This window comes from Phocoena sinus, chromosome 11, assembly GCF_008692025.1.
Source record: "Phocoena sinus isolate mPhoSin1 chromosome 11, mPhoSin1.pri, whole genome shotgun sequence".
NCBI classification, from domain to species: domain Eukaryota; kingdom Metazoa; phylum Chordata; class Mammalia; order Artiodactyla; family Phocoenidae; genus Phocoena; species Phocoena sinus.
Genome location: NC_045773.1, coordinates 79575665 through 79586934, shown reverse-complemented (window position 1 = coordinate 79586934; position 11270 = coordinate 79575665). Strand labels below are relative to the sequence as shown.

The 11270-nt window shown below is 45.0% G+C and overlaps 1 protein-coding gene across 1 annotated transcript; it reads right to left on the bottom strand.

Moving 5' to 3' along the window:
- Nucleotides 1-3017: 3017 nt before the first annotated feature.
- Nucleotides 3018-10335, bottom strand: LOC116762318 (boLa class II histocompatibility antigen, DQB*0101 beta chain). Its single transcript, XM_032649164.1, has 5 exons — nucleotides 10166-10335; nucleotides 8466-8735; nucleotides 5032-5313; nucleotides 4414-4524; nucleotides 3018-3388 (listed from the first exon to the last, which is right to left on the bottom strand). Exons 1-5 carry the CDS (start codon nucleotides 10272-10274, stop codon nucleotides 3381-3383), a joined length of 780 nt encoding a protein of 259 aa, XP_032505055.1. The 5' UTR covers nucleotides 10275-10335; the 3' UTR covers nucleotides 3018-3380.
- Between the last annotated feature and the right edge of the window lie 935 nt (nucleotides 10336-11270).

Sequence of the window (11270 nt, the reverse complement as noted above, 5' to 3'; positions counted from 1 at the left end):
ATCAAAAAGAACAAAATACCTAGAAATAAATCTCACCAAGGAGGTAAAAGACTTGTACTCTAAAACCTATAAGACACTGATGAAAGAAATTGAAGATGACACAAACCGATGGAAAAATATAACATGGTCATGGAATGGAAGAAGTTAATATTGTTAAAATGACCAAAGCAGATTCAATGCAATCCCTATCAAATTACCAATAGCATTTTTTCACAGAATTAGAACAAATAATTCTAAAATGCGTATGGAACCACAAATGATCCAGAATAGCCAAAGAAATTTTGAGAAAGAACAAAGCTGGAGATATCAAGCTCCCTGATTTCAAATATATTGTAAAACTATAGTAATCAAAACAATATAGTATTGGCATAAAAACAGACATGTAGATCAATGGAACAGAATAGAGATCCCAAATATAAACCCATACACATATTTTCGATAAAGGAGCCAAGAATACACAGTGGGAAAAGAAAAGTCTCTTCAATTAATGGTGTTGGGAAAAGTAGACAGCTACATGAGAAAGAAAGAATATGAACCACTATCTTACACCATACACAAAAATTAACTCAAAAATTAAAGATTTGAATGTAAGACCTTTAACCTTGAAACTCCTAGAAGAAACATAGATGGTAAGCTCCTTGACATTGGCCTTTGCGATGACTTTTTGACACCAAAAGTAAAGGCAACAAAAGCAAAAATAAACAAGTCAGACTGCATCAAACTAAAAAGCTTCTGCACAGCAAAGGAAACTATCAACCAAACGAAAAGAAAATTTACTGAATGGGGAAGAAATTTGCAAATTATATATCTGCTAAGGAGTTAATATCCAAAATGTATAAAAATATCATACAATTCAAAAGCAAAACAAAGTCTGATTAAAAAATGGGCAGAGGGGCTTCCCTGGTGGCGCAGTGGTTGAGAGTCCGCCTGCCGATGCAGGGGACGCGGGTTCGTGCCCCGGTCCGGGAAGATCCCACATGCCGCGGAGCGGCTGGGCCCGTGAGCCATGGCCGCTGAGACTGCGCGTCCGGAGCCTGTGCTCCGCAACGGGAGAGGCCACAACAGTGAGAGGCCCACGTACCGCAAAAAAAAAAAAAGGGCAGAGAATCTGAATAGACATTTTTCCAGAGAAGACATACAGACGGCCAACAGGTAAGTGAAAAGATGCTCAACATCACTAATCAATAGGGAAATGCAAATCAAAGCCACAATAAGGTATCACCACAAAAATAAATAAATGAATGAATAAATAAATTTTTAAGATTAAATAAATATATTTTTTAAAAAAGATATCACCTCACACATGTTATAATGGCTATCATCAGAAAGACAAGAAATAACAAGTGCTGGCAAGGATGTAGAGAAAAATGAATCCTTGTACACTGTTGGTGGTAATGTAAATTGGTTCAGCACTATTGAAAGCAGCATGGAGGTTCCTCAAAACGTTAAAAATAAAACTGCCATATGATCCAGCAATTTCTCTTCTGGGTATTTATCCACAGGAGACAAAAACACTAACTTGAAAAAGATCTATGCACCCCATGTTCATTGAAGCATTAATTACAATGGCCATGATATGAAAGCAACGTAAGTGGCCATTGGTGAATGCATGGATAAAGAAACTGTGGTGTGTATATATACATATTGGAATATTATTCAGCCATAAAAAGAATGAAATCTTGCCATTTGCAACAGCATGGATGGACCTTGAGGGCATTATGCTAAGTGAAATAAGTTAGACAGAGAAAGACAAACACCGTAAAATCTCACTTAACTCATGTGGAATCTTTAATAGAAAAGAACTCATAAAGAGAATGAATTGGTGGTTGCCAGAGGTGGGCAAAAGTCATGAAGGTGGTGAAAAGGCACAAACTTCCCGTTATAACATACATAAGTCCTGGGGATGTGATGTACAGCGTGGTGAATCTAGTTAATAATACTGTGTTGTATATTTGAAAGTTGCTAAAAGAGTAGTTTTTTTTTTTTAATTTGACTATGCTTTAATTGTTTAGACCCAGGATAACCCACAAACCTCTCTGTGACACAAAAGATTATCATGGTTATTCCCCATTTCATTCAAAATATTGTGAAGATTCTACCATTTGCAATTCTGTTATTTAAAATAATAAAAATAAAATAATATAGTCCGTAAGTTTCTTTAAGAGGGCACAGTAAACTACAATACATGGAAACATGCTAACGTGAGTGAACAAATGAAGATACACCTGCAGCTTTCAGTGATGGAATACTCCTGCTCTACCTACAGTATTCTATGTGACAGTTGTGACACGAGACTGTCTGATTCACTAGACCTCAAATATTAGTAAGCTAACTTCCTTTTTTTAACTTTTAGATAAAACGCAAATATGAAGGAGATGTCCTTTTCATTCTTCCCACCACTGTGGAATCCACTGATCTGCTCCAGTGGTTTCCCAGCAGAGATTCTCTGGATTCTACCCAGAGCTGCTGAATCAGACTCCTGGGCACTGCCTGCTTCTCAACCAGCTCCCAGCCTGTGTGTTGGTCTGACAGCTGGATAACTATCTAACCTCCCCACAAGGGAGGCCTCCTTCCTGTAACCCTGACAGGTGGTCATTGGAAGAGTAGATCTAAAAAGTTCTCATCACAAGAAAAAAATTGTAACAATCTATAGTGATGATGTTAACGAGACTTACTGTAGTGATCATTTTGCAAAAATATATACAAATACTGAATCATCGTGCTGTACAGCCAAAACTAATATAATGTTGTATACAATTATACCTCAATAAAAAATATATGATTAGCATAGGGACTTCCCTATGGTCCAGTGGTCCAGTGGTTAAGACTCCGTGCTCCCAATGCAGGGGGCTCGGGTTCAATCCCTGGTCAGGAAACTAGATCCCGCATGCCGCAACTAAAGATCCCGCATGCAGCAACGAAGATCCCATGTGCCACAACTGAAACCCGGCGCGAGTCTTAATAAATATTAAAAAATATATGATTAGCATAAACTTAATAAAAAAGAAGGCTCAGGGTATAGATAACTCATATTCATGTTTAATTACGATATACCCTATAGCCAGGTAACGGTTACAATGTGCTTCTCTTGGGCAGTCTGCAGAGGGAGAATGCAAACAGAAAAATCCCTTGGGGTCTGAGTAGACGCTCAGTAGACGCTGTTGGCAGTACACCGGCAGAGGCTCCGGGGTCAGTGCAGGAAGCAGCATCACAGTCAAATTCTTGGGGCAGGGCAAGGGGTAACCTGGTGACTGTGTTAGAGTTAATGGAGGAACCTGATCTCAGAGGAACAGGCTGACAGGCAACTGGGAATTCTGGGCAAGAACAGGCAGCTATTACAGAAGAGCAAAAACCAATCCCCGTCAAAGTGTCCTCAGGAGTCAGTGCCCTGGAGAAGAGAGAGCGTGATCAGCACATGGCACCCTGAGGGACGTGCCCCCTCACCTCTTCTCGGCCTGCAGCATCCGACAGAGAAAGCTGAGGTCCGGGGCATGTCACCATCACCTCCCCTAACATCTGTGTAGAGGTGAAGCAGCTGAAGAGGGCACAACACTTCAGCCTGACGCAGATGTGTGGAAGGCTGGGGAGCAGCTGTTATCCTTCTGGGGGACATGAAGACGTCAAACTTTTAATAAATTAGATAATAACTCACCTTCTTTCCACCACGCATAGCCTCTTTCAGTCACTATAAATGCCCACAGGCAGTAGTCACCAACATGTGGCACAAAGTGGGTATCATCCTGGTGTCTAGCACTAACACCACAGTTCTGGCTCCAAGTTTCACAGAAAGAGGCCACCAAAGTTATGGCCTGATTCTGGAGAACAACCTCAGGAGCTTCCTACAGAAACTGGGTGAACTTCTCCCCTAACTCTTGATCCCATAGCAGAAAATAGGCCATGGACGAGACCATTGTGCCCAGGTATACTCACCTCACACCCTTCCCTCTTTTACCTGTCCCCATAACCCCCAGTGAGACAGAGAAAAATCAGCACCTGCTGGTGGAGGCCCACGAGGTCCCACAAAAGGTCTCATGACACGAACAGCAAGTGTCTCACCCACCCCAAAGGGAAATGAGATAAGCAACTTAATTTGAAATATCTTTCTCCCCTACCCACCCTCTCTACCCACAAGGCCTTAACTGCCCTAAAATAAAATCTCCCCAAATGAATGGAACCGTCACTAGAAGGAAGCCCTAGAATAAATCCCACCTGTCACCTCTGTGAAAGGGCTACTTTTCAACCAGTAAAATCAGACTCCAATGCCTCCCTAGGTCGTTCCATTTCCGCCCACCACCAGCCTAGTCTCCTTCCTTTCAGGGTCAGGAGGAAAGAGCTATATCTAGAGGCACAGGCCTCCCTGAACAGAGGGTCTCAGTCACAGCCCATCTTCCCCTTTTCCCCAGAGTTCCTTACCTTTCTGGCTCCTGTGACGGATGATGAGACCCAGCCCGAGGAAGATCAGCCCCAGCACAAAGCCCCCAACACCACTCAGCATCTTGCTCTGGGCAGATCCAGACTGTGCCCCTAGGGATCAGAGCCTGAGTGTCAGGGTTTGTCCCCACACCAAAGCAGGGTGTCCCTTTGAGAAGCCTAAAGTCTAGTCTGAGATACAGGAGGTGGAGGTGCCAGGGGAACCTAGTTCTCCATTCTGACTACCCCTAGGGGAGGGACCCGCCAACAGATCCTTGGACAGAGTGGACGGGTGGGAGAAGGGGAAAGTGGATCCCTGCTCCTCAGGGACACATCCATAACCTTACGCCCTAAGACTCTGGTCACCAGTCAATCCTTGAGAGCTAGCAGGGCTGGGCTCTGGGGCCCTGGTGTATGGAGTGAGCTCCCTGTATCTGGAAAGACAATGAGATCAGGATTCTTCTGATGCCCTTAGTATGAGGCATGAGGCACTCTTGTGTCCTGTAATTTCTAGCTCAGTAGGGATTCTGGGGACAAGGGATGAGATGGGATGGACCAAGGAAGCTCTATCTGCCCCTATCCCGTGGGCCCCATGGTGAAAGGAAACCAAGTGCCCCTTACACCACTCCACCATGATGGGACTCTGGAGGCTGGGGTGCTCCACATGGCAGGTGTAGACATCTCCTGGCTGGGGAGTCATTTCCAGCATCACAAGCATCTGGAAGGTCCAGTCCCCATTTCTAATAAGAGGGGTGGACACAACGCCAGCTGTCTCCTCCTGGTCATTCCGGAACCACCGAACTTTGATCTGGCCTGGATAGAAATCTGTCACCGAGCAGACCAGCAGGTTGTGGTGGTTTAGAGCCTCTGTCCTGGATGGGGAGATGGTCACTGTAGGTTCCACTGAGGGAGTAACAGACAGGAAAAGACACAGTGAGATGTGAGACCACGCAGCAAGTCTCCGCACCAGGAAGAGTCCTTCCCTGGTACCAGGGTGGAAAGATCCTTTGATTCCAAATCTTGGATTTGGATCTAACCTGGACCACTTTATTAGCTTGAATAAAAACATTAGTCAGTTTACTTTTCAGAGTCTCAAGAGACAGTTTTAATCATTCTATGGGTGTTACTCTGTTGACACTAATTGATAAAAATGAAGCACTTTAAAATTATAAATTGCTATATTATACAAGTCACTATAACATTTTTTATGTTATAAATAAAAATAAAATATAAACCTGGACTTGTTCCCCCTCGCTCTCCCATCTAGAAGTGACCATGAGGATAAGCTCTAGTGACTTGTGCTAGGTCAGTGACACGTTTTCTGTTAGGTTCTGTGCTCCCCACAGTAGAGAAAATCCAGCAACTTTGACTCCCACCTGCTGGCCATGAGATGATCAACAGTAGTCACGGCCCCATGGACTGAGAATTAAGAAAGTACAGACATTTCTATGTCCAGTAAAATGGGACAACAGTGACCATCACATCCTTCCTACAAAGCAGTGCTTTTCAAACAGGCTACATCTATAACCCTCAGCCCTGTAATACAGAATTCGAGAGCGAGAGCACTTCTTACCGGTCAACAAAGCATCCCTCTCAGTTTTTAGCCTCATCTTAGCTCAAATGCCATTCTGTGGCGAACTCCCCACAAAAATTTATATAATTAAATACCTACACTTCCATCTCGAGTTCACTTATGCCACATATACTTTATTTGATTCATTCATTCATTCATTCAACAAATATAAATTTGACAAGCACTGGGGACCCAAAGATAAACAACAAACTGTGGCCCCTGCCTTTACAGAACTTGCAATCTAGTAACAAAGACAAAACAAAAAATAAAAACAAAAAAGAACCACAAGTGTTATGTCAAAAGTTTGTAATTTTTGAAGGAAAAGAAAGGAAACCGTGAAAACAAGTAACACTGATAAAACATCATGTTTGACCATGCCTCGATTCTCAGATTGCTACTCATGGTCAAATATGACACACCTCCCAACCTGTTTTACACGTATTATCCTTTATCTCTGCAGCCATTTTATTGCATCTCCCTCATTCCCTTAGTGCAAAACTATAGTAAATATTCCATGTAGTGTTTTAGCTATTTGATAATACGTTATGTACTCTCATTTACTTTTTTCCCCTAATTTTCTTTTAACATTCAAGTGAGCTGCCAACCCTACTCCATCCCTTTGCTATTAAGAATAACTGCCTTGCTCTGAAATCAGACATAATTATCATGTATGTTCTCTATAGAAAATATTCTGAGACTCTTGCAGAAGTTGGCCCGGGTTAGTGAGCATGTCACATGAACATACAATATAACTGGGACTTGCTGAGGTCGGCAGGCAGTCTCGTCACCCCAATAACATGGTACTCGTGAGCCATCATCTGGAAAGAATCATGCTTTCAGTTTGGACTTTAACTCTTGATCAGGTTCTTCTTCCTGGGCTCTGACTAAAGTCATGGTCAGCCAAGCAGACTTATAAAATCTGTTCGTCTTAAACAGATTGGGAGTAAAAAATGGAGGTCACAAGTTCAAGAGAGAAATTTTAGAATAATTTTTATGAAAAAGAACTGAAATAGCAAAAATATAAGTATGTACTTGGTGGCATCAGAATGAAGGAGAAGGCAAGATAGGGTAAAGTAAGCTAAAAGTTATGTGAACATACACAGAGAACACCAGGGTCAGACTAGGGATTAATCAGTAAGTTTTCAATCCCTTGAATGTATCATTGTGTCCCACTAACATTGAAAATAAGCAGGAACAGACTCATTGCTGCTTCTGGTCACAACTGGCTTAAACGAGGCTTTGCTTCCATTAGACTCTATATACATGTAGTAAAGAACACGATGCCTATTGTGTATTTGGGGGAGGCTTCAAGACAGTGAATAACTGTGTGTAATTACTTAAACTGCTTATTATGTACCAATATTAGCATATATAAAGTGGTGATACTGATTGCTAACACCAAGGAAATTGAGTGGCATAGTATAGGTAGTGTTCGGTAAGACAACTGCCTAGCAACAGGTGCTCATGAAACTGGTATAATTAACTTTCAGAATGTCTACCCCTGCAGTGGATGTTGGGGGAGCTGGCAGGGAGAGAGAGAGGATAGGCAGGCCAACGGAACCTGAAACAATTTTTATTCAGTAATTAAATGGCATCAACTTATTTACCCCAAAACTTCAGCTCTGATATCAGCCATTTGTTGAGCTTTTCTAAGAAATTAAAACGTTGCCTTATAACAACACTCAAGTACTGTTTCTATTTTTACTAAACACTTTTTTTCCTCAGGCTTTGCATCCACGAATTCTAAATTGTTAAGATCCAAGTCAATAAGAGTTTACTTTAAAGCATTACGCAAAATCGTAAAGAATAATTAATACGGTCAGTTTTTAAAACCCTATTTACCTTTATGCTTTCTCTTGAGCCTAAGTGGCTGGGCAACAGAGAACATTTATTCATTAATTTAAGCAAAGTTTATGGAGCTCATACTACCTGCCAATGTGTCAGGTACTAGGCACACAGGGATAATTAAGACAGTCCCTTGCCAGAAAGAGGGCCGGGGCAAGTGATACAGTGACATCCATTTAAGAAACCAGGATTAAGATGAATAATGATTTGAAACCAAAGAGTGAAAATGTATTCTTTCATGGCTGTAATATATCACCACGTGTGTAAGGTCCCCTGAGAGCAGCCGTGGAGCAGCCCTAACTCCACCAGGCTGAGCTCCTGAGCTTCGGGAAGCAAAGAAGCCAAAGGCACGAGGCGGGAACGTGCAGAATTAGTGGAAAGAACTGCGCAGGACGAGGCTCTCGAGAGCTGGGGCCATACTGAGCAGTCCTGGACCCGCCTCTGCGGGGAATGTTCCAGGGCTACCAACCTCCGTCTCCCTGCTGTGCCCTCGGTCCCCGGCCCTCCGCGCGGGACGCCAGGGCTCGCTGTCCCCTCCGCGGGCCTGGGGATCCCACCCCCGCGGCCCCGCCCCCTCACCCCCGCGCGGAGTCTCGGCAGGGGAGGGTGGGCCCCGCGGAGGGCGGCCTGCGCTCACCTCGCCGCTGCACCGCTAAGGGCTCATCAATCCTGTAGTTGTGTCTGCACACCGTGTCCAGCGCGGCCCGTTTCTGCTCCAGGATGTCCTTCTGGCCGTTCCAGTTCTCGGCGATCTGCCGGCCCAGCTCGGTCACCGCCCGGTACTCGCCCACGTCGCTGTCGAAGCGCACGAACTCCTCCCGGTTATAGATGTGTCTTTCCACGAGCCGCACCCGCTCCGTGCCGTTGGTGAAGTAACACAGGCCCATATGACGTATCAAGAAATCCTCTGCGGGAGACACCGCCGCTCAGCCAGGCGGCAGCCGCTCGGCAGGCGGGGCGATGTCGGCCCGTGGCCAGCTGGGTCGGAAAAACCTGAAACCCGCCGCTCAACCCCGGGTTCCCGGCCCAGCCCAGCCCTGCGCCTCCCGCTGCGAACCCGGAGCCTCGGGGCGGCTCTTCCAAGGCCTCCCGCCCCGTCTGAGGGCTTCCAGAATGACCTTCGTGCGAGGAGGCCTGTCTCTGAGGGGAGCCCTGGGACCTGTGATCCCTGCCTGAGCCTGAGAACCGAGTAAACAGAGCTATCGGGTTGGTTTTACATCCGTCTCTGTACTTAGAGGGATCAGGACGTTCTCACATGAAATGTCATTTTCCCTCGAAATCCTGGGAACCTCAGAGACAAACAAGTGTCTACATAAGCACAAGACTTCAAGGGAATAATAAAGGAGCTGTAGAATGGAGCCTGTCCTCGTCCTGACAGGCACATTCTCTGGGTCCCTGGCAAAGTGCCTTCCTTCCCATGCGTGGGTTTCCTCTGCGTTTCTGCCACCCCGACCCGACTCCTTTGTAGTTAAAAGGGACACGGCCCTAGTCCTAAAAAGGATGGTTTATTCACGGAAAGTGCACAGACTTTCAAAACAGATAAATTGGATTCCAATTAAACTGAGACAGTTACCAGCTTGGGTGGGTTACTTAACGGAGTATCTGTATCGTAAGTATAATTGTGTAAAAAGTCATTATATCTACACGTAGGGGTGTTAGGAAGATTGAGAGAGAATTTATTTGAAGCTGCTAATCCTGTGTCTGAAATGAATGCTTTCTCAATATACATATTTCTCTTCTTACGTTCTCCTTTCTCCTAAATCCCATCCATCCTCAACTCAAGTCTCTGAATACCACTCAAGTCACTATTTGACCATAAATCAGTGAAGCTTGAGGTTAAGATTCTGTCGGTGGCCACCCAGTCAGCTCCACTCAAATACCAGGAGTTTGCTTCCAGGAACCCTCCACTCAAGAGTCAGGAATGTAGAGTCCTTTTCCTCAAAATCTGAGACTACAGAGACCACTGCTGCCCTACATTTCCCCAACCCAGGATCCCATAGTATTAAGTCCAGACAAGGTCTTGGGGGATCCTGAAATGACAAGTCCTGCTGTGTCTTCTTTGGAGAAATTCTTTAAAACAAAATACCCATGCTCACTTTGTCCCAGCACTTGTAGTAGATACACACTTTGTCTCCTCCTCCCTGTTATAATGTCCCCAGGCTTAAGCCTGTGGGAAGGGGACTGTCCTCACTTTGTCATTAGAAGGTGGAAATGAGAATGTAACATAGCTCGCATCCCCGAAGAGAGGAAATATTCTGAGATCACACCCCAGGCCAAGTGTCCCTCAGAGCCTGGTCCCCAGAGTGGTGGCTCTGGGAGCAGCTGCCCTGCACTTACGTGGAGAGTCTCTGCCCTCAGCCTCTGGGGTGCTCAGCACCGTCAGCATCACCATCACAGCTGTTGTCCAAAGGCCTCTGGGGATCTGCAGAGCCACCGTCCCAGACATAATTGAGAACAAAGGAAGAAGTAATGGTAGTGAACACAGCTCACACCCAGTGGATCTGGTGTGCTTGCTTTAGAGAATAAAAGCCTATGAAAGCTTCCATGTATGGCAGGATTGGAGAGTCCCAAGGAAAGGAACCAATCAGCACTGGAGCTGAAGTACCTCATGTATCTCTGGGCAGACATTTGTTTTGAAGGTTCTCAATCTAATGCCTGGCACTCTGTCTTCATCAAATTACACTGGATGAACATTTCAGGTGAAGAGTCCTTGCAGTTTTGAATGATCTGAAGATTGAATGCCTTCGGAGTTTAAAAAACAAGAAGAGAAAAGAAAATGATTCAAGAGTAGACATCTCTGTGATATATTTTAAAATTATTTATTTATTTATATTTGGCTGTGTTGGGTCTTCGTTTCTGTGCGAGGGCTTTCTCTTCTTGCGGCGAGCGGGGGCCACTCTTCATCGCGGTGCGCGGGCCTCTCACTGTCGCGGCCTCTCTTGTTGCGGAGCACAAGCTCCAGACGCGCAGGCTCAGTAGTTGTGGCTCACGGGCCTAGTTGCTCCACGGCACGTGGAAGCTAAAAACTTTCTTAACCTGGGGAAAGAAATAGACAACCAGGTCCAGGAAGCTGAGAGTTTAAATAACATCAATCCAAAGAAATCCACACCAAGACACATAAATTTTGGTCGACGAAATGAACACATAATTCCCACAGTAGGAGGCAAGCTCTATTCCCTCACACCTCTCTGCTGCCCATCCCTGTAGATGCTCTCCCTCAGTGAGGTCAAGCACTCTCCTAAAATCACGTCTTTCTTTGTAGGCAAAGAGAACAAAGGCACAGTTTCCAGTCTCCACCTTCAGAAGTGAGGCAGCTCTTTGCCTGTCCCACCCCACCCTAGGCCTCTTACCTGGCCTTTAGGAATGAGTACCTGACGTGAAAGCCTCCCAATACCCTGATGGCAATAACCATGAAGCACAATCAGCTGACACCACTGTTGAG